General features: G+C 37.9%; 2 protein-coding genes and 1 long non-coding RNA gene across 3 annotated transcripts; 2 read left to right on the forward strand and 1 right to left on the reverse strand.

The window, feature by feature from the left end:
* The first annotated feature begins 430 nt into the window (after positions 1-430).
* On the forward strand, positions 431-2,026 carry LOC9266777 (uncharacterized). The gene is made up of 4 exons (XR_003239466.2): positions 431-578; positions 757-841; positions 1,064-1,390; positions 1,499-2,026. It is a non-coding gene; the product is annotated as an uncharacterized lncRNA (long non-coding RNA).
* Positions 2,027-3,562: 1,536 nt separating this feature from the next.
* LOC4349822 (uncharacterized) lies at positions 3,563-9,216 on the reverse strand. The gene is made up of 8 exons (XM_015761055.3): positions 8,555-9,216; positions 6,173-6,306; positions 5,821-5,933; positions 5,208-5,325; positions 4,306-4,629; positions 4,130-4,209; positions 3,983-4,032; positions 3,563-3,839 (listed from the first exon to the last, which is right to left on the reverse strand). The coding sequence occupies exons 1-8, from the start codon at positions 9,126-9,128 to the stop codon at positions 3,697-3,699; spliced, it is 1,536 nt and encodes a 511-aa protein (XP_015616541.1). The 5' UTR covers positions 9,129-9,216; the 3' UTR covers positions 3,563-3,696.
* A 12,633-nt stretch (positions 9,217-21,849) lies between these two features.
* Positions 21,850-23,286, forward strand: LOC4349823 (transcription repressor OFP13). Its single transcript, XM_015760488.3, has one exon. It carries the CDS (start codon positions 22,015-22,017, stop codon positions 23,038-23,040), a length of 1,026 nt encoding a protein of 341 aa, XP_015615974.1. The 5' UTR covers positions 21,850-22,014; the 3' UTR covers positions 23,041-23,286.
* The last annotated feature ends 932 nt before the right edge of the window (positions 23,287-24,218 follow it).

Here is a 24,218-nt window from a genome sequence, read left to right on the forward strand (position 1 = left end):
GATCTGTTTGTAATATTCCCGGGGGTTAAACTGCTGGATGTTGGGGGACCATGTTCTGCTGGTACTAGCTACTACTAGGAGTAGTATCACTTGATCATTTCGCAGCTGCTGTTGTTTACATGTGTGGTGCCTAAATTTTTTTGTACCGGGCGCAGGTGTGCGCAGCTAAATTCGCGATCTTTTTTGGCAGATCTCTCTTTTGTGCGTGTGGCGTGTGATGAGAATGCGTATTGCGGATGATCTAAATTGGAGCTTTTTTTTCTTGTGGCGCACTGGCGAAGACTGACGTGATGGAGATCGAAGGTGACGAAGGAGATGATGGGGGAGAGAAACAGGTAGGAGTATACTCCTATGTGTGTGTCATCAGACTCGGCCTTTTACCCTCGCAGGTCATGCATTGCGTTGTACTACCCTCTTTCTGTCAGCATAAAGAGGGACTTTAGTGAAGGCAGACAAAGTGGAAGAAAGAGAGAGAAAGCATGAACAATGTGAGGTGTCACAGTGAACAGTATCCTGATGATGCATGACACTGTACCCGATTGGCTCAAGAACAGAAGCACCACAAGATGACCCAATGGGTAGGCCTTGTACCGTACGTTGCTGTTCCATTTTCCATACAGCCATTCTTTTTTTCTGCTGGTACAGTACGCTGGATTGGCAGTTCTATCTATATTGTACCTGACCATTAGTTACACAAGGATTTCTTGGCTATAGTTAATATTTGTTGCTGTAACTAACGTTACTACTATAGTGCAGAACTGCAGATGACATCCGTATTGCTGACTGTACTGTAGCAGCAGGAGGAGATGGGTGCCAGCCTTGGAGAATCCTGCAGGTGAAAGTAAGTACTCGTAGTAACAGTAGAGCTTGTTGAGTGAGATGACACAGTAGTACTCCTAGGCACGTACGTACTTTCTCCATTCTAAAATAAATAAATAAACTTAGTAGTTCAAGATACGAGGCATTACAGTATTATGAATCGATCTTGTGTTATTTTGTTTATTTTGAGATAGAGAGAGTAGCAGCTGTTTTCACGAGACTAATCATCACATCGCTGTCTCAGATTCTCAGTGACAGACAGGATCAGCAAAACAAGCAGGGACATGCGTGCAGCGAAGTGAGAGACACTGTGTGGTGAGAGGAGGCTGATGAGCAGGTGAAAGTGAAACGTGAGGCAGGTGCCATTGCCAATGGCAGTGCACGCCACACACAAGCATCAGCATCAGCAAATTCAGCAGCAACAACCAACCAGCAACGCACGCAGCAAACATCCACAGCAGCTGGCTCCTCCTTCCCCCACTCCAACAGTTTGGCAGCAGCAGCAGCGGCAGCTCGTTTCCTCGTCGCGTGCATGCACAATTGCATAGAGTATGCAGCTGCAGCCGCAGAGGTGAGTACTCCTGCGTCCCATAGAAAAACTGGATCATATGACATCCTAATACTACGAATCTAAACATACATAGGATGTGGTTTTTCATGGGATAAATGGAGTATGCAGCTGCAGCAGAGGTGCCGGTCGATCCGGTCCCCCATTGCTGGGCTTACGCAAGAAGACAGTGAGATCGACCGATCGATCCATCGGCGGCCTGCCGGCCGGCGACGTGCTGTGCAGAGCAGCTGGGTCCTCGCCGTCGCCGTCGCTGGCTAGTTGGCTGTGTATAGCTAGTACCTCCTAGCTATCTAGGTGCAGGCCATCGCATGCATGATCGGTCGATCGATGCAGATGCATGCAGTTAATCATCCATGGTCCATGGACCAGCAGCAGCAGCAGGGTGGCCACTGGCTAGTACGGCCAGAGGATCGATTTATATATCATCATACCATTGATGGAGCTAGCCGTCCAGCTATAGGCTGTGTTTAGTTCAGCGCAAAGTTTGAATTTTGGTTGAAATTGGAGATGATGTGACTAAAAAGTTGTGTGTGTATGACAGATTGATGTGATGGAAAAGGACTGAAGTTTGGATCCAAACTTTGAATCTAAACACAGCCATAGATGAATACAATCGAGGTTCACCTCTCCGATTGAGTAGCGCCGGATCTCAATCCCAGCGGTACGGTGTTTTTTTTTTGTTTTTACCAAATTTTATTTATACTAGAAAAAATACCTGTGCGTTGCAACGATGGAGGCTATGTTAATCTTATTATTGCTATATTGTTTAGTTAAGGTAAAAGAAATTCGCTTAGAGATATATATTTTTTAAAAAAATCTTGAGATGCAATTAGGTGTCCAACGTTTTTTAAAAGAAATTTCTTATACGACTCCTTTTCTATTTTCAAAACTGAACAAACTTACAAACCGACTCAAACATAAATCTGTATTTTCCAAAATTGAACAAACTTAAAAATCGACTCATACACAGATGACGTATCAAAGTACCAGTAAAAACATCTTTAATTTTTATAACAGTAGAGATTTTGGTTGAAATTAGTGTTCCAAATTTGAATTCTCAAGAACCATTCGAAATTTCACTAGGAAATTGCTTTCGTCCTGTGTCGAAACCACAAAATTTTACATTTTTCGTCGAAAATGTTAACCCTGGACACAGTACCACCACATCCATCTCTACTTGTTTGTAGTAACAACACCTGACGTACTACAGCGAGAAACAATCATGAATCGACGGATCAGCCAGTGGCCAACAGTAACTGGTACTCCACTTAATGCAGTAATGCTATTTTTTTTTCTTTAAGATGAAAATGCTGGCACAAGATGCAACTTATTGTAATAACGTTCATAAAAAATACTCCATCCGTTTCACAATGTAAATCATTCTAGCATTTCTCACATTCATATTAATGTTAATAAATCTAGATAGATATATATGTCTAAATTCATTAATATCAATATGAATGTGGAAAATGCTAGAATGACTTACATTGTGAAACGGAGGAAGTAGAAACTTTTATACTTGAAATTTATAGCTTAGAATATTACATAAACTTTTATCCACCATTGGATATAGTCCGTTTTAAATAAAATAAAAAATGATAAACATGTCAAAAATCATAAATCTAAATATAAAAACTGTTGTAAAATCTCATTTTAATGTAGTGTAACTGAGTGTAAGTGCACTGTAACTAAGTACCAAGTGTAAGTTCTTTGTACCTGAGTGTAAATACAAGTTGGATGTATAAGAACACAAATCTTGATGCAAAATCCAATGAACAAAAAAGTGAAATGTAGAAACCCAAAAATCTATAGTAGGTGAAATAGCAAAACCAATACAATACAATTAACCATGCACGTTGGAAGAACAGATTTGCTCTCTAGGAAGAGCACTGTCAGGCTGAGTCTAATGGGCTCACAACAGTAGGTCCAACCCGTCCAACTACTCATCACCCATCCCACGGGCTGCACACGATTACGTTTCACCCAGCCCACGGGCCCACATGCACACGATTATGTTTCATCCAGCACACGTGCCCAATTCGGATGGGCCGAATACATTATAGAGTGAGAAAAATATGCCGAAGACGCCATTATTTTTCGTACTTTCTTTCTTCTTCTTCTTCTTATTATTATTATGGGTATGAATAAATAATAGAATGATAAAAAACAATATGGAATAAAACCAATCCACTTAATTAATTCCTAGCTAGCTACTTAATTTTAATTTGTCATGCACATATAGTGAGACTACTTTATAATACTAGCTGAGACTAGTGTTTTTTTTTTTTTGTGGAGAACAGCTAAGACTAGTTCATCATGCTATCTATGGCCTCATCACTGTAGTATTGTTTGAGCCAATCAGCTATGATTCTCATCTCCTGTCTCCGGACTTTCTTGAGCCATTCAGGGTCTTCCTTGGTGGAGAATCTCAGGTCTACGTGGTGTCCACCTGCGCGCAACAACCAAATTTTACTCAATTCCCACACATAAATTTTGATGAAAAAAAAAACAGCATGGAAGGAAGTCTAAAAGGTTTTCATTGCAGCTAAAAAGTTCAAATAGATAAATTAAATTCAGCTACTGACTGATGACCTTTTGGCTCAACCAGCGCAATGATGCTGTTGGAAATGCTCTTCAGTATTCTGCGGGAAGAAAAAAGATTGCCGTCAAGTGTGCTTATATAATTAATCCAAGTAAATTAACATTTTGCACCAGATTGGGATTTTAAACAAAAATTACCCGCCGGCGCTCCACGGATCGCGGAGTCCATTGAAGAAGATGATGTTACTCCCAGATCTCTTCAAAACATTCCGAATATCCTGGCGAATATATAAAATTAATTCGATCATCAGTAGTTCATCAATTAATTTATCTGAAATTAACTTAGATGATCGATCAACAGATGATGAAATTACGTAGCCGCCGAAGTAGGACTGGATCCAGTGAGGGCGGGGAGGGACGCCGGTGGTGGCGAGGCAGCCGGCGAGGTAGGCGGTGAGGTTGAAGGGGTCCGGCGGGAAGACGGTGGCGTTGCCGATGCCGTAGCTCATCGTCATGATCACCTCCGTGCAGGCCTGCCAGGTCCAGCCGGGGAACATGCCGTAGGGGTCGTCGTCCTCGGCGCCGGCGCCGGGGAAGCACGCAAGCCCGCCGGTGCTGTTGTAGTAGATCGTCATCGCGTCCTTGATCCGCGACACCGTGTCGTTCCCCGACGTCGGTTTGTCGATCGCGCGGCAAATCTGTTTTTTTATATTCATAAATATAATAATGTACAATATATAAAACATGTATATGTATATGTATATGTATGTATAAGTTGTGAATGATGGGCCTCTAGATGAATTGGTTAGGTGGCTCTAGTAGCACTCCTCAGGTCCTATGTTCGACTTCTAGTGGAGATAAGTTTTAGGCTAGGGTAAAAAAAAATTCCCTCGTCTGTCACACGCCAAAGCATAGGTCTAAGCCTCTAAGGTTCGGTCCAGATAGTTGTCACACGGACTACGGTGGCCGCTATGTAAGGGATAATTGTCACACGGACTATGGTGGCCGCTATGTAAGGGTGTGATAGGGTTCAGAGGGTTTTCTCGACCTGTATGAGAAGGTTTTCTTCCATGCATGATGCCCGGGGGCTGTTTTACCCCTCTCAAGTTGAGTGATTTTAATTAAGGTCTTTGATAAATCAACTCGAGGTACCTAATTTAACAATAGAAAATATTTATTTTCTCAATAATGATAAAATTACCCATAAGTTAATGAACACAGAGAAAAATGAGTAGAAATGTATGCATACATTATATACGTATATGTATATATATACCTCTCTGACGGGATACGCCGGGAGGGAGGTGAGGAAGTTGGATGGTGTCGGGTAATCCATCATTGAGCCGTAGATTAGAGCCTTCTCGACCAAGCCGGGTATGTCGTCCACGTTACCTCTGCATATATAAAATCAATCAATTAGTTAATTAATCACGTAAATTGAATTACATTAATTACTCCCTTGATGTTCAACCCATCCTTGTGTTTAGAGGAAATTAAAAAAACAACAGTTCTAGAAATATATCATAGAGGCGCATTTAACAGTATTTTTCTATGTTATTAATTTCATAGTTCAAGATCCTGAGTTCAAATCTCCATAGGAGCGAATTTCAGATTGGGTTATTTGAGGGCTAAGTTCTCCATTTGATAGGCTAAGTTCCTAGTTTCTAAAAAAAGGCTGCATATATCCGGTTGGATATAGAGGCCGGGTAAAATAACCCTTCTCTAAAAAAATTCATAGTGATTTATAATCCATTATATATTAGATTTGTTTGTGTGTTAAGTGGTTCCATATAATAGTAGGAGTGATCTCGTCATATCTCACCAAGGGCACTAAATTAAAGTCAGGAATACGGATAAAAATACAGTACAGGGTACAGATAAATACGTACTTGCACATATTGAATGTTTGGTTGAGTCGAGCTCGCCCTGCGTCGGTGGCCAGCGCTTTGTACATCTCACTCCATGAGTTTCGAAGCACATCGTAGCAATGTTTACTTTCACTCTGATATATTAATTAACACGCATTCATATATAATTGTCAAAGCAGTATTTTGCAGCTAAGTACTCGATCGTAATTAAAAAGAGAGAATAATGATCGATATAATATATATATATATATATATATATATATATATATATATATATATATATATATATATATATATATATATATATATATATATATATATATATATATATATATATATATATATATATATATATATATAATTGTTATTATACCTTGAAGTCGTTGGAGACGACATTATAGAAGGAGTAAGGATCAGATAGACCGTTTAAGCCAAGAATAGGTGCAGAGGATGCAACGGCGCCCATCACAATGTGCGGGTACTTCATCCTCATCCATGCAGCCAACACTGTTTATTTGCATCAATTATCAAAAGAAAAATTCCTACGATTAATCCAACTTGATGTAATTTCACAGACAATGTATCATGCTAGAATCACATGTTAAAGAATCGCATGCACGCGTACATAATAGAAATATCTTACTCACTCTTTCCCTAAATGTTTGACACCGTTGATTTTTTTAAAACGTTTGACCATTCGTCTTATTCAAAAAACTTTTGTAAAATATGTAAAACTATATGCATAGATAAAAGTATATTTAACAATAAATCAAATGATAGAAAAAAAATAATTACTTAATTTTTTTTTGAATAAGACGAACGGTTAAATATGTTTAAAAAAGTCAACAGCGTCAAACATTTAAGGATGGAGGGAGTATTAGATAACGATTTACATTTTTGGCATCTGCTCATCATCAGACATACAACCATATTAAGTTTTGGTATCTGTAATATGCATATAGCACGTAATCTCTCGTTCACCTATTTTTTTCAATGGAAGAAGCTCTGACTTGGACATACAATATCTTAGCTAAATCTATCGATCTATAGTATTTATGAAAGATGAAAAGTTGCATCGGATTATCGATCTTCTAAACAATCAATGTTGTTATATATTCTAATTCCATCCTAAATTTTAATATATTTGGCCGACGTTTTCGTCAGTGGCCCAGCAAAAAGTCCATCAGATCATCTTCGTCGTACGTCCTTGGATTTATATCAGACAGCTAATTAACTATAGCAATTATAGTGAGTAGTACTTAAGTTGAGGTCACGCTATAGCTAGGACTTTTTATCGACTACCCGGCCTGCACGTACGCTATCATCGTCATCTTTTCAGTTTTTAGTTTCTTGCATTCCAAACTAATGTTAATTCACTCTTTCTCTCAAGAGCCTAGCTATATATCCAGGGAGATAATTTTCTAAATTGTGATGGGATTTAATTTGGACATGTGGAAGCTGGAATGCACTACTCATGCGTAGTACACGTTGGAGAACTTGATACTCTACTGATTTGTATATATCTTTCTCGATATACTCCCTCCATACTCATAAGGAAGTCGTTTAGAACAGCGACACGGTCTCCAAAACACAACTTTCACTTCTTATTTCTATAAAAATATTTATTAAAAAGTGATACATGTATACTTTTATGAAAGTATTTTTCAAGACAAATCTATACATATAATTTTTACATTTTCAAACTCAACAACTTGAGAATTATTCATGTTTTATATTCCCAAGGTTTGACTTAAACATTGTACTAAACGACTTCCTTTATAAGTATGGAGAGAGTATATATATATATATATATATGATCCAGTCAGTTTCGTGCCGATTAGTATAATTATTAGCCACCTACTTAGCCATTTATATATTTTCAAATTAATTTTTCTGATAGCTAATAACTACCAATGTACTCCCTCCGTCATAAAAAAAGGCAAACCCTGGGTTTACGTGTCCAATTTTGACTGTTCATCTTATATAAATTTTTTTTATAATTCATATTTTTATTGTTGTTAGATGATAAAACATGATTAATATTTTATGCGTGACTTGTCTTTTTAATTTTTTTTTCATAATTTTTTTAAATAAGACGGACGGTCAAATGTTGGGCACGGAAAATAGGGTTTGTCTTTTTTTGGACGGATGGAGTAGGTATTAGTCATTTTCTGTCCTACTCCTGAACAATCCTGATCGATTAACTGCACAACAGAAAAGCATCATTAACTAACACCTTTCTCGCCTTAATTGTAGCTAAATAATTAAGACAACTGCAAGTGCCTTAGCATAATAACACACGTATATGAACAGATACACCAACGAGAAATAGATCCTTCACTTTGAGTCACTGACAAATGAACCGATAACATGTCATTAACCTAAAGTCACATGCCATCAACTGTTTGATGATGTAGTTAGTCTTACTGCTTGATGATGTAAGATTAACCAACTGCTTGCTAATGATGCAATTTACTATCTCCACGTTTTGACTTTGATCAAAGTCAAACTGTTTCAAATTTAATAATGTTTGTAGAAAAAATAATAATATTTTCAACTCAAGACAAATTTATTATGAAAAAATATATTTAATTATTGATTTAATTAAACTAATTCAATATTATAAATATTATTATATTTATCTATAAATTTAGTTAAATTTAAAGTAGTTTAACTTTGGCGAAGTCGAAACGTCTTACAACTTAAATCTTGAAACAGGGAGTATTAAAAAAAACTCAAGTTAAGTTAGACTTACTGCCGCCGTATGAGCCGCCGAAGATGACGACGGGGGCCTTGCAGGCGGTGAGGTTGGACTTGAGGCTGAGGATGAGCTCCGCGAAGTCGGCGAGCGCCTGCGCCGTGGTCAGGTACCCCGCCGCCGACGCGTCCGCGAACGCCGCCGCCCTGGTGCCGCCGAACGGCAGCGACTCGCCGTAGTACCTGTGCTCGACGAACACGAGCATGGCGCGGAACCGCGGCGCCGCCTCCCACATGAAACCGGTGTTGCTGGCGAACAGCGCGACGTCGCCCTCGTTGCCGGCGTACACGAACACCGGCGCCGCCGCCCCGCCCCAGAACGTGCCGTTCACCAGGTACCTCTGCCGGAACGTGCCGTTGCTCGCCGGCAGCTCGTTGAAGTGGTCCAGCCGCTGCGTGAAGTACCGCGTCTCGTACTGCACCACCTGCGGCGGCGGCGCGGCGGCGGCCGCGTACTGGCGCCACGTCGCCAGCGTCGGTGGCAGCCGGCCGCGAACGCCAGCGCCGGCGGCGACCGCGTGGCAGCACGAGAAGAAGAGGAGGAGAGAGGCGACGAGGTGGTGGATCGCCATGGTGGTTAGGCAGTTAGCTTGATGAGTGATGGAGTGATGGATCGAGCTAGATAGATAGCTGGGGATTGGATTAGCTTTTTATAGGTAACTTGCTGGAGATGGATCGAGAGATGATGGAGATGGCGTATGGTATAGAGGTGAGATTCTCCCGGAATTCATGGAGTCAGTTAGTGACCTTAATTTCGATCCATGCATTTCCAGTTCGCTCGCGGATCATGGACTAACGGTAGGGTTTGTTGCGAAAGAAAGAGATTAAACAAGAACAAACAATCATTTTTTCTCCGTTTTATAATCAGAAAAGGAAACAAAAATGTTCGTCATTTAATTTGGGCCTCTTAGGCCCATTTAGTAATGGAGCAGACGTACGGCCCAATACAAAGTTCCATTGTTCTACCAGATTGGATTCGTAGGTGGAGTAAACCCACTTTGACTCCCTCAATAGCTCCAATCTAATTCATATCCTTCAACCGTAATAGACTCTCTCAGCAGTTTTTTCTAACATGACTCGTTGACCCAATCTATCTGGCTAACTCAGCATGTGGCGCCAACTTATCTACGGCTTGCGCCGCTGACGTGGATCGTTGAACCGGTCCTTTCTGCTACCACAGTGGCGGCTGTGTCGAGAGGCCGGTCAGCCCAGACAACAACATAGGCGGTAGAGAAGCTAGTGCCACATGATGAGTCAGCAGGTTGGGTGGGTCAACGAGCCATGTTAGCAAAAACTGCTCTCAAAATTGTAGAGGAAGTCAAATTACATCAGTTTTAATAGTTGAAGATTAAGATATCTTGCATGATTTTGCTATATCTCACTCGAAAGATTTTTTTTCTTATCTCTCGCTCGATTTTCTCACTCAAATTTACAGTGTATTTTCTTGTAAGTTACACTGTAATTTTTGAATCTTTGCATGTAAGTTTTGAAATTTATATTGGATTTGATCTTTTTCTTAAAGATATGGTAATTAGTGTCCATTATGGTGTTTCTTAGTTGCTTTTTGTTTTTTACTGTGTCCAAAGATTAAAAATCATAAAAATCTTTCAAAAGATGCATAGATACTCCCTATCTGTTATTGTGATTGAGGGATACTAATTAGATTGCGCCCTTTGTTTAAGGGAGTCAAAGTGGACTTATTCCTTTGTAGGTATGTAGGGTATGTAAAAAATGGGCCCTTCTGAGGCCCAGCAGAAAATGCAGCTTAGCTTCTAGACCCTTTTCCAGGACCGAAAAGGCCACAGCCCTTCTAGAAACGAAAAATGGGTTGGCCTAGTTTGGTTTACCGGGTTAAGTGTATTGAGCCCAAAAAATGAACAGTGCACACAACATTGCGAGTGCAGACAGCTATATCCGTACATAAGAGCAAGTATAGCATGCCTACATCAGCAAGTTATAAGGATTGTCACATTGCATTTGTGGTGAGGTGGACGATAGAGAAACTGTGTACCATACTCACTTCGCTCTTAGATATATATAAGAGATTATGTCCTTTTTTTTATAAAAAATAGGGAAGTAGTAAAAAGACAAAGCATGTTACAAATGGTGAGGGTTGGAAGAATAAAGTAGTATAAAAGATGATGTCTAGGAGAATAAACCAGTACAAAAGATAATGAGTAGGAAATAAACTAGTACTTCCCCCGTTTCACAATATAAGATTTTTTAGCATTGCCTACTTTCATTTAGATATTAATGAATCTAGACATATGCATGTGTTTAGATTCATTAACATTTATATGTATGTGAGCAATGCTAAAAAGTCTTACATTGTGAAACGGAGGGAGTATAAAAAGTGGTAGGTGAGGAACAAAGTATTGTTTCAAATGTCTTATATTTTAGGACAATTTAAGGAAATTGCTATGCGTAGCGTACGATAGAATTAGTACGATTTTATTACGATCTTGTCTTATATGTGTATGATTGGGCCACGGAAACATGTTGGGGCCATGTTTTTTGCATGCACAAGAGGCTGAGCAGTATCGTACGTTGTTCGTAAGAAATTTCATCGTATATATATAGTGGTGCTCGTTTGAATTTAAAGGGTAGAATTCTTATATTTTTGGGACAGAGAAATTAACTAGTAGCCACTAGCTAGGCTGCAAGCTTGTCCAAAGGCATAATAGTGGCCCCAACAATCTTTTAGCCAACTAGGAAGGTAGCCCGCGCATCATATTTAACTGTGTTAGAAATTTGATTAGGAATATTTATGATTATTCTATTGTAAATATCTTTAATTTTTCAATAATTTGTGTGGTGTTTCTCTGAATGCTAGTAACCATCGCCGACTTATAAATTATAAACTAAAATTACTTAAAACAATGCAGTTTTGGTTTTATAAGAAAAAAATATATGAAACTATATATCATTTGTACGTAATGCGTTTCTTTTTTTAATATTTAGCATAACTTAATTTTGTACTTTCTAAACTCTGAGTAACAATTTTCTTTTGTATAATGTCTTTATGAATTTTAGGATATATTAATTGAAGATATTTTCTATTAAAAATATGCCTAATATGACTACATATAATTATGAGCTGAATATGCTGAAATATTGATTTAGTTGTGTGTATAGTATTGCAGTATGAAACTACAGTTTAGCGGTAAATGTTTTTCTCTATGAGAAAATATATTAGAAAATAAGACTTTTATCGCTCCCAAGTTGTAGTTTAGGGTTGTATACTTTGAACTGAAATTATGTTAGATTTTGTTTTCAACATAATACAGAAAAATTCAAATTTTCTATTATATTTTATTTAAAATTTTAGTTATTTTCATTATTTCAGTACTCCAAAAATATTAAAACATTGCTATTTAGGATGGGTATCAATTTTTTTTTAAAAAAGTTAAATTTAGAAAAAAAAAGTTCAGTCTTCAATTATTTTTATCATGTTATTTTTTTTTATAGATTTCCATTCCATCAAGCATCTCTTAAATGTTTTGATCTCTGCAATCTAGAATGGAAATATAAGTGGGTTAAGGCTATACAACTTGGCATGAGAAAAAGGCATCCCTTAAATGTTTTCAATGTGTTGTGTATGACAAATAGATCCTAGACGGGATACACGTTATGACATAAAAAAATGATATAATTAAAAGTTTTTTCTGTAATCTATTAGTGACATCAGATATCATATGTTTAATTTAGATATTATGATCATCTTAGGAACGTTTATTTATCCCTAAAAAGATCATTTATTTATAAAAGTGCATCTAATTATGATCAAGTATAAGTAAATAGCCCCTATATGCATGTTAAGAGAAATTAACTACTTCCACTGTTGAGGAAAAATATATCAATATTTACAACACCAAATTATTTTTATTGAATTCAAAATTGAATATGTTTTTATAATATGATTGTTTTGTGTTGAAAATATTACTATGTTTTTTATAAACTAATTCAAGTAATTTCACATTGACAAAATTTAAAATGACTTATAATCTGAAATAGAAGGAGTTGGAAGAAGGTGATTAGATGTCTAGCATGGTATAAATAATGGGTTGACTGTTTATTAGAAACATAAGGTGATATATTTTAATTTTTTAATGAGAAATGTTAGTATTCTATTTTATTTATTGGAGGCTTAAAGGTGGATAGATGTGGTCCACAATGTAAGTCAATACAGATATTAAATTATTGATTTAATTGAAAATTACAATAGTGTAGAAATATCATAAATGAATACACGATTTAAAATTTTATGAGTATTTTAAAGTCTAGTTTACGTTGTTTCTATAAGTGCTAGCTTGAGGAGAAAGAGAAGAAAAGCACATGACACAGGGGGAAACTGGCTAGACTTGTTAGACGGAGTCCATTTGTGGGAGTTTTTTTATCACAAAGAAAATGTAGGATTTAGTTACTATGGAGATAAAAAAAGAATAGAGAAGGAATGGTAGGGAGAGAGGAATCGGAGGAATGGGAGGAACAGGAGGGGGTTTTGGGATTTTCTTTTTAAAATAGATCTAACCATATAAAATAGTGGATCCATCGATTTAAGTGGAAAGCGATTGTTAGATGTTTTATTTTCATTTGTCATACTTATAGATTTTTCTAATTTATTAGAGTGTTACGTGGCGAGATCAACTTAGAAGTGTTTATGGACGTACCATTAGGCCCTGACATTTGTAGTTAGAACGGCAGCACGATCTAATTTTTAGATAAAATATGAGTAATATGGATTTTGAATTTTATATTTAATTATAAATAACACAACAATTGACAAAAACTGAGTATAAAATTATAACTTGAGAGTCGTGATCATTTAGATGTCCGAATTATTTTTTGATATATTGAGTGTTAATGAGAAAATAGGATAACTTAGCTAGAAAATAGGAGAGGATGGGAGATTCGGAGGATGGAAGGAGTACGTACTATCCTTTTTTACCTTATGTACGTAAGGTGTTGGTGGTGGGGATACCAGATTTATTTTCTTTGCGTTGGAGATCTAATTGTTAAAATTAACGGGTCCACCATTTTAAAAGAAAATCGACGGTGTGATTATAGAATACCACGTGATGATTTATGAGCGTTTGTAGAAGGCCATATGACGATTTGAGAGTATTTATTGGAAGTTTAATTAACTTTTAGTATATATGTCCCTTAAACTTTGTATAAACGCTATTAAGCTGTCACGTGACACTCATATAAAAAGCTTGTAGGTCACCACATGTCATATCTCTCAATTAAAAGAATTATTAAAAATTATAAGAAAAAGAAAAAAAATCTAACTGTGGATTTTCACTTAAATCGGTAAGATGTGATTTTATATATCTATTAACACTACCTCCTAAACTCCCAGTGTACGTACGATGTGCGTAGTAGTAGTACTGTTTTCAGAAGGTGTAAAGGAAAAGTACTGTTTGCAAAAAAAAAAGGAAAAAATAATACTAACGTGGAGTACGTATGTATGCCGCCGGAAAAAAAAAAGAAAAAAACATACTAACGTTCCCTGCCCGATCCAGACCTCTTGTCTACGGTGTTCTCCTCTTTGTTTTTATAGAGCAAATATGGTAATTTTTTTTAAAAAAAGTAGGGACACCAGATTTATTTTTTTAGATGGAGATCTAATGGTTAAAATTAATGGGTCTACCGATTTAAAAAAAATCGACGGTGAGATTATAGAATGCCACGTGGCGACCTAAGAGCATTTGTAGAAGGCCACATGGCGGCTTGAGAGCATTTGTAGGAAGTTTCATAGACTTTTAGTATATAATAGATAGATAGATAACTTTTGCCATGTTCGTCTAAAGAATTGTGCGTTATAGCATGATATTACTCCCTCTGTCTCATAATATAAGGGATTTTGGGTAGATGTGACACATCCTACACATTCTACTAGTACCAAGGTTGTCAGGATCGGGATACTAGGTAGTATCGTTTTGCTCAAAGTAATATCGTATCGTAGGATTGTATCGTAGTATCGGGATACTATGAGATTTTCTTTTTTAAGTTTAATTAATATTTATATTAATTATATATAGCCATTCTATATAAAAAATGTAGTAATGATATATGTCATGCAAATAGAGACATTTATCAAGAGAAACCACATTGGTTTTGATATATTTAATTGATTTTTATATAAATTTGAGCATATTTAGTTACATTATTTTCAAACCATATTATTTTAAATAATATTTTGTAGTATCGTAGGGATTGTAGATCGGGATACCACCTAAGATTTCGTAGGATCGTGTAATAATGAATAGTTGGATCGAGATACTATGAAAATTAGCATACTAGGTAAGATCGGTATCGTTTTGGCTTGGTAGGATCGTAGTATCGTAAGATACTAGAATACGAATCGGGATACTGACAACCTTAACCTTGACTAGTACAATGAATATAGATATAGGATGTGTCACATCCACCCGAAAATCCTTTATATTATGAGACGAAGGGAGTATATATTAATACTGACTAATGGTATGACGATTTTTGTAAATGGTTATACTATTGGACTTTCTCTATGTTCAATTGCATATGTTCGATGAAACCATGTATTTTGCTGTCATGGTTAGCAAAACTGCAGGCCCTTTGACAAGGACTTGATAGTATGACTTAATGACTATGAGAGATAAGAAAAGTCTAAGACGTACTATTTCTTTTGTCACTAAGATAAGAAAAAGTTAACTCATCCCGCAAGTAACAAAAACCAAGAAAACTGCACGTACGCATATAATCGACAAATATTAAGATGGTTGATCGGGTTTCAGCCAACAATTTAATCTAGCACAACAAAACGAAAGACAATTTCTTTATTTTATTCTTTAGTTCTAATGCATGGAGACTTAAAAATGACCATCTTATTTGAATAAACAAAAAAAAGTTAAATATGATAAAGACTTTTGGATGGAGGGAACAGTTAGCAGTAACACCTGTTGTGACAAATTGGAATGAATTGAATTTGCAGCGATGGCAGCTGCACTGGACAACCAACAGCTGGTTAACTGCAAACCAAAAGTTAATTGCAAAGCATTCTCTGTATCTGCCCTGCGATTGTGACACTGCAAATGCTCTGCTACCCAAACAATCAATCAATCTCACTAATGACATTGTGCACCGTCGGCCGTCGTCATCGCCGGCGGGCCACGGCCACGAGATCGAGCTACTAGCTCCATCATTTATATTCGATATGTTCTGTGACAGAGTGATGGTTCCATTCCAACTCAACCTATCTCTGCACTGTTCATCTCCTCAATTATGCCGTATGATTTGCAACTTTGCAAGTTCTTTAATTTGCAAAGTCTATATGTTAGCTAGTTTAAACTTAAAGAGGTGACTACTACGGTACGAGTAATTAACTACTAATCTCTGTCTGTTCGATAGGTACTGTCAAAAGTGTGACACTGTGACAGTTTCATTCCAACTCACTCTACCAGCTTCAGATGATGAGATCGACAAATAAACAACATCTGAATGCCCTACAAGAATGGATTATATTCACAGGAATGTGTCATCGAATCAAACGTAATCTCACATCGACACTTCACCGGCAACTCGTGTACCGAATCACCGTTCGATCTTAGTGCTATCTGACAAAGAACCAAGCTGAAAGAAGCTGCAGAGAAGAGAGGGCATTCCGCGCATTGTCATCAGATCAAGAAATTAATTAATGTCTGTCCCTGAAAACCGTGCAAATTCCTAACTGATGCAGACATAATTAATCCACAGTTTCAGACGACAATCACGTACATGCTCCGTTTGTCTCGTACTTGTGTTAAGTATAGCTACTGTTTTTTCTCGATTGATTAATATCGACTCGAGTTCGTGCTGTTGGTTCAATAATCTACTGATTAATTAATATGCAGTATTTGATATAGTCGGCTTAGGCTACGAACAAACGACAGTTCAGTACGTACTTCAGTTTCCAATATAATGATATAAACATATAGGCATATGCCGGCCACATGGAAAATTCAGAATCAATGGAGCTTGTCGATCGATCCATCCATCCGAGAGATGCATGATTAAGAATCATACTAATATATTGCCAACCAATTAAGAATCCTATCTGAAGCTACAGGGAGCTGAGAACTGACTGAACGAACCCTGACTGTTGTGCCGTCCATCCTTCACTGTATTTTTCGGCTGTGTTCTGAGAAGTGTCTGCAACAATAAGCCAACGATATATTACGAAATTAATGGTATCTGCATTGCATGGCTGGCGGATCCGAAATTTTATTCGTTGGTGTTATAACGTGTCTATCATTATCGTAGCATGCTAATTATATTTAGAATATAGTGTTATAATATATAGACCATCAATTTAAACATAGTTTTTATCGAAAGTCGTCGGTATAGTCTTGGCTGCTGCTTCTCGACAAAGCAACAGGGGGAAGAACGGCGATGATTCCTATAAGGACAAGATATCACTACAGGGAGCAGAAAGCAACAAGTTCTTGGCACAATAGTAACAGCTTCTGCAGCAATTTCAAAAAAAAAAAAAACAGCTTCTGCAGCAGTAGTGTTAGCTACCGGAAGCTTTGGTCTTTTGTCACCGTACATAGGTTGTTTTTTTCAGCAAGAATGGAACAATGAAACATCTTTTCTTTGACCTTTTTACGTGCTCTCGTTATGTGCGACGACTGATCGTCTTTCGGTTATAACAAGCTGTATCTAATTAACCTGGACTCTTGTTTTAGTACTAAAGCAGATATAATTCACAAAACAATAAATATGTTCAGCATATAACTTTTTTTTTAGATTTGTTGCTGAAAAGAGTTACTATATTTTAGGACGTGGTAGTATTTAAAATCAAAGATATTAGTACTACCTCTATTTCATATTACAAGTCATTTTAATTTTTTATTTCAGTCAAACTTTTTTAGCTTTAACCAAGTTTGTAGAAAAATTTAACATCTATAACACCAAATTAGTTTTTATTAGATGTAACATTGAATATTTTGATAATATGTTTTGTTTCCTATTGTAAAACTAAGTTACTATGTTTCATTTATTAATTTGGTCAAACTTAAAAAATTTTATCTAAGAAAAAAGTTAAAACGACTTATAATATAAAACGGATGGACAATTAATTGAGCTACACTAAACTTGCGGGTGAAAATATATGGTGAAAACCACATATGTAGTAAAAACCTGAGAACTACCGTTGGATAAAAAATGAATATCCGAGATTCGTCTACATCATCACGAGTAAAAATTTTACTCATGAGTGATCATGACGTGGACGAATCTTAAACGTACTTTCATTCTTCGATCCAACGGTAGTTTTCAAGTTTCTACTACATACTCCCTCCATTTCGAAATGTTTGACACCGTTGACTTTTTAGCACATGTTTGACCGTTCGTCTTATTTAAAAACTTTTGTGAAATATGTAAAATCATATGCCTACATAAAAATATATTTAACAATGAATCAAATGATAGGAAAAGAATTAATAATTACTTAATTTTTTTGAATAAGACGAACGGTCAAATATATGCTAAAAAGTCAACGGCGTCAAACATTTCGAAACGGGGGGAGTACATGGTTTCCATTACATATTTTCCAAACTTGCGGAATGGCATACATGAATGGAGGGTGGTAACGTACGTGGATAAATATACTTCGTACACGTGTGTTCACGTGCCAACGGCACTGCACGTACAATACGATCGCGGTGCCGAATTTAACCTAACCTGCAGCCAGTTTGCAATTGGGTGTTGGGTGCTGAGGAGACACCACGAGATCATCCATGATTTGCTCCATTTCATATTAATTTGCATGCATGATAAATTGTGGTTGCCTGATTAACTAATTAATTATAAATTCTGCATGTATATATGTATGTTTCGTTGCAATATGATCGATTCTCCTGCCTATCTCGGTTGGGGAGATCGAAAAATTAATAGGTTGACGACGACTAGAGTATCATTTTTGGAGATGGAATATAATTAACTAGGACAAATTAATCAAGTTAATTAGGGCGAGCAACCGGCTAGCTGGTGGTGGAATTAACGCGTTATCCGATCGACCTGGTCATCAGTCAACCAGCCAAATTGCAAACCAAATGTAGTACTACTAACTAGGATTTGATCGAGAGATCGACAAGTTTCCAGCACAGATCATGCATGCAACCTCTCAAATCTGAACTAAATGTTAGGAATAGGACTACAAGTTAGTGATCAACTAATCGTGTAAGATGTAAACATTCAAAATTAATGATTGCAGCATCAAGGAAAAAAAATATATTGTCGAGCAACTTGGAAACGGTGTGCCTTTGACAAGATGGCTCGTGTCAATGTGTTATGTGTGATTTGCAAGTACAACATTCGATCAACGTAACAGGGAGTCTAGTAGAAAAACTCGAATACAATAAAATCAAAACAAGATAAACAAAGGATTGCAACAAAATCATCAAAAAATATTCAACAATAACCTATCATTCTAGATCTGCCTTCTTCCTCTATTTTAGTGGTTGAATCTGTCATCTTCATCTATTGATCTAATGGTGGAAGCGCGAAACAGAACAACAACTATGATGCAGAGGGCTATGAAATGCTGGTCGATCCTTATCTGTCACTCCTTAAGGCATTATCTCACATGCAGTAGATAAGCACCGTCTTTCTCGACGTGCCACCTCTGATGCTAACCTTGATAGATCTATGTCCGTCGCAACATCTACCTGCCTCTCCTCCAAGACATCTTGGATCAGGAGGATGTCAATGATGATGGCCGTGACGAAGGCAATGATAGGTCTAAAAGAGGCAACCTGCTGGGTAGAGAAGTGCATTACGCGTGCGATGCTTGTCGGTCTCTGCATTTGTCGGGGAAATATAGGAGGTGCATAGTGTCCGACAAATTCCCTCGCATCAAACATCCGAGCGGAATCAGTTTTCTTTTAATTCAATTTACACCCCCGAACTCACCTATAAATCTTATAGTTGTTGTCATTTACATATAAAACAATGACCAATAAATGAACCGTCCTCATTCTCAATTTCTCTCCACTCTAAAATATTACTTTCTTTTTTAAAAAATGCTTCTGAATGCAAGCCAATCTAGCGCACGCATGACGTTCTCACACTTCAGATATAGAGGAAAGGGAAAGGAGAGGGTTATCACACAACACTGCAAATCAAAGATCTCAGATCGACAAGAAAAAATAATCTTGCAAGAGTTTATGCATGGAGCAAAGCAAAGGTATCAAATATACGTGCAGTGAATTTATATAAGGAAGTACTTAATTACCCAATATCTAAAAAATACGGATACAATGTACTTGGGTTAGCATCATGCATGAGTGAGTGGTCGGTAAGATGAGATTTCACAGGCAAGTAGGAGTACTCTTTCAATTCACCCATAAATGCAATCCTACCGCTAGCCGTTGGGGTAATTGCACCCAACCATTACTACCGATCTGATCTATAAAAGGACTACTCTTTCCATCCACTAGCCCACAGGAAATTACTAACATAAATAACCATCCAACTAAACGGCCACAACATATCGAAGGGTACGTTTAGTTCACGTTAAAATTGGAAGTTTGGATGAAATTGAAATGATATGATGGAAAAGTTGGAAGTTTTTATGTGTGTAGGAAAATTTTGATGTGATGGAAAAGTTGGAAGTTTTTATGTGTGTAGTATTTATTGGAAGTTTAATTAACTTTTAGTATATAAGTCCCTTAAACTTTGTAGAAACGCTATTAAGCTGTCACGTGACACTCATATAAACGCTATTTGCACAGAACATTAAGTTTTTATGTGTGTAGGAAAATTTTGATGTGATGGAAAAGTTGAAAGTTTGAAGAAAAAAATTTGGAACTAAAACTCGGCCGAAGTCAGAAAAGAAATCAATATTCAATATGGTAATATCTAAATAAACTGAATGTTAAGTCAAACCTCCAAATTCAGAAATGCCAAATTGCTGAAACTGAATATGGGAGGAGTGCGTGCAAGGACTGAAACATCCAGCAATTGTTCATTTCATTTTTCCATTTTAGCACAAGCTTGCTAGGCCTCCTTCGATCTGTCATCTAGCAGCCCAGTTCATAGGTAGATCGTGAATTTGTGATCTATCTATCTATCTACTAGTACTAGGCAAAATATTTACTGCCCTCACCAACCAGTTGCAGGTAGGCGGATGAATGATACAGTAATGAGTAATATCTCCATTGTTTTGTGTCCTGGATCAATCGATCACTGTTCAGGCCACTCCAGTTAGGTACAAAAGCAGCAGTGAACAAAAGTACAAAACCTTAGATTCGCATGCAATTCAATCCAATGCATGCGCAAGTACTGTACATTGCTCATCAACTTTACTTAATTACAATAATTACAAGATGTGAATTCTTCGCTACAGTTATTCCCCATGTTTTATGTTATAATACAGTAATTTTTTTAAAGTTTCACTAAGCTTATAGAAAAATTTATAAATTTAGCAACAACTATAACACTAGATTACTACTAATAAATCCACAGTTGAATATAAAACTTTTTTATTATACTTCTTCCGTCCCTTAATATATGACGCTGGTTATTGAACTAACCAGTACCTTATAAAAATATTAGAGGGAGAATTTGCTTTCTGTTGAAACGGTTGCTATAATTTTACAAACTTAATAAATCTTGAAAATATTTGACTTTGAAGATAACCGGAACAGAGTTATAATGTGGAATGGAGGGAGTGGTAACAACTCAATTATTCACCAAAATCTCACCTCTCACATTCCAGTAACCATACCCAATTAAATCTTAAATAAAAACCTCCATTTAGAACATGAAATAAATTACAGTTTCCATGACATTAATTAAATTCAACCGTTTGTTAGTAGTACAAAAAAATTTCTGAAAAACACAGAAAAAGAGTGTTTAGTTCACTTCAAACTTCTAAAAATTCCGTCACATCAAATATTTAGACACATGCACAGAACATTAAATGTGGATAAAAAAACCCAATTACACAGTTTGCATGTAAACTGAGAGACAAATCTTTTGAGCCTAATTACGCCATGATTTGACAATGTGGTGCTACAGTAAACATTTGTTAATGATAGATTAATTAGGCTTAATAGATTCATCTCACAGTTTGCATGCGGAATCTGTAATTTATTTTGTTATTAGTCTACGTTTAATACTTTAAATGTGTGTTCGTATACTTAAATTTTTTTTTTGAAAAGTAACTGAACATGGCCAAGGTTGGTTTCTGCTGCGTTTGCAAATGCCATCTCTGAATTCTGAAACCTGAAATAACTTTCAGGTACAGAGGAGTAGATAAATACAGGCACATGACCCACGGTCCCATCCTCCCCCCATCCATGTTCTTCCATCGTCTTCCTCCTCGCTTCCATCTCATTTTCTCTCTCTCTCTCCCATCATTCTCTCTCTACGTACACATGCACCTCGCTAGCTAGGCTAGCTCAAGCTCAGCCACAGTGTCTCGTCGATCCAATGGCCAAGAAGAAGGGCTTCACCTCCATCTTCTCCAGGCTCCTCGTCGTCACCGGCGGCGGCGATGACGAACGCGGCGGCGGTGCAGCAGCGACGACCTCGCCGTCACCGCCGCCGTGGCCGTGGCCGTCATGCGGGAACAGACCCCGGACCGTGTCATCCAGGCGCGACGGCGGCTGCAGTACGAGCGCCGCGGCGGCGGCGTCGGCGGCTGCCGCGAGAAGGATTGCCGGCGAGATGTACAAGACGGTCAACTCCGTCTACTTCGACTACTCCGCCGCCGACGGCTACTCCTGCTTCGACGACGACGACGGCAGGGTGGTGGACGACGACGACGACGGCGACAGCTTCTCCACGACGACCGCGTCGGAGGAGTGGTCGGAGGCGGTCATCCGCAGCCTCGGCCGCACCTCCACCGACCGCTTCTTCTTCGACCCCGGCCCGCCGACCAACTCCATCCTCGCCGCCGCCGCCGTGCCGGAGACGAAGCCCGTGGCAGCGGCGGCAGTGTTCCACGACGAGGAGAAGGAGAAGCTGCCGGAGCCGCCGGCGTCGCTGGTGGAGGAGAGCGTGGCGGTGGCGGTGGAGTCGGAGGACCCGTACAGCGACTTCCGATCGTCCATGGAGGAGATGGTGGCGGCGCACGGCCTCCGCCGCTGGGACGCCCTCGAGGAGCTCCTCGTCTGGTACCTCCGCGTCAACGGCAAGCACAACCACGCCCTCATCGTCGCCGCCTTCGTCGACCTCCTCGTCGGCCTCGCCGCCGCCGCAACAACCACCGGCACCACTCCAACGACGACGACGACGACCAGCAGCGGCCGCAGCACCGCCAGCACGAGCACCGCCTGCGACATCACCACCACCACCACCATCACCACCTCCTCCGCAACGGCAACAATGGAGCCATGTCCATGCGGCGGTGGATCATCCGATGATCTCGAGGAAGAAGAAGAAGAAGCAAGAGTGATGATCTCACTGGGAGCTAGCAGCTGCAGCTTAGCACCAAGTACATTTGCTAATTCTTGATTAATTCTGCTAATTAATTTGATCTTGGTGATTAATCCAGCAGATATCCTGGAATTAGATCTGAAAAATGTACGTTTTTTTTTGGAATTTTTTTAGTTTGGTTTTATGTTTTTTTTTGTCTTGATAGTATAGTATTTACAACCTGGTGCACATATATAGGTTGGAGGGATCCAATGTACCATATAGAATTAATTAGGGAGCTCCATACTGTATTATGAAAATGAGATACTAGCTTTGACTTTTCAATTCAACGGTCTCTAACTTAAGGAGCAATTCATCATGATGCTTTTTTTGCAAACATTTGTACTATAATAATTGTGCTTTGCCTAGTTATTACATTGCCCTGTTTTTACTTGTTGAAATTAAACTTGCAATGCACACCATGCATTCATCCCTGAAAATTGAACTAGCCAATACAACGAGTGAAATGTGTGTACATCGCAATAACTGATTTTTGTTGTACAAAAACTGGTCACTTAATTCCCAGCATCTAGTACAAAAAAAACTGTCCTGTAGATATAAATACATCAGAATAAGGGGCATTATTTCTAATTAATCAACCTATTTTCTTATGGATAATTATGCGTACCAACCGTTCTCAAACTACAATTTTTTTCAAAAACTTTCTATTTCAATATTCTTAATTGGATTTATAGTACATATATAACATTTAATTCTTCTCTATAAGCAATTATCCATAATCTATCAATTAATCATCCATGAAAAATTCCCTCTAAGGTGGTGTTTGAATGTCCTGAAGATAAAGATTAAGTGTTTCACGTAAAATGAGGTGTTAATAACGTGTGATTAATTGAGTTTTAATTATTACAAACTTGAAAAATGGATTAATCTGATATTTTAAAACAACTTTCATATAGAAAGTTTTCGCACAAAGTACACTGTTTAACCATTTAAAAAACATGTCATTTTAATTCAAAAGTTTATCTCCCACTTTCATAAGAAACGAACAGGGCCTAATTGGATTAGGGCCTAATTGGATTAGTAATAAGCAAACCATTGGATCAGTGAGTTACTAGCTAGTTCCACTTTCCCCCTAATTTATCTCTAGCCGAAATTTCTTCTAGCATACTCCTCCCGTGAAAAAAAAAAGATAAACCCTGGATTTCCGTGTCCAACGTTTGACCGTCCGTCTTATTTGAAAAAATTAGAAAGACAAG

Source organism: Oryza sativa, chromosome 11 (assembly GCF_034140825.1).
Source record: "Oryza sativa Japonica Group chromosome 11, ASM3414082v1".
NCBI classification, from domain to species: domain Eukaryota; kingdom Viridiplantae; phylum Streptophyta; class Magnoliopsida; order Poales; family Poaceae; genus Oryza; species Oryza sativa.

Excerpts from the sequence above, each read along its gene's own strand:
- LOC4349822 (XM_015761055.3), bottom strand. The coding sequence starts at position 9,128 with ATGGCGATCCACCACCTCGTCGCCTCTCTCCTCCTCTTCTTCTCGTGC. Across the intron at positions 6,307-8,554 it reads CGGCGGCTCATACGGCGGCA|TGTTGGCTGCATGGATGAGG; the intron begins GTAAGTCTAACT and ends GCAAATAAACAG. Across the intron at positions 4,210-4,305 it reads AGTCCTACTTCGGCGGCTAC|GATATTCGGAATGTTTTGAA; the intron begins GTAATTTCATCA and ends TATATTCGCCAG.
- LOC4349823 (XM_015760488.3), top strand. The coding sequence starts at position 22,015 with ATGGCCAAGAAGAAGGGCTTCACCTCCATCTTCTCCAGGCTCCTCGTC.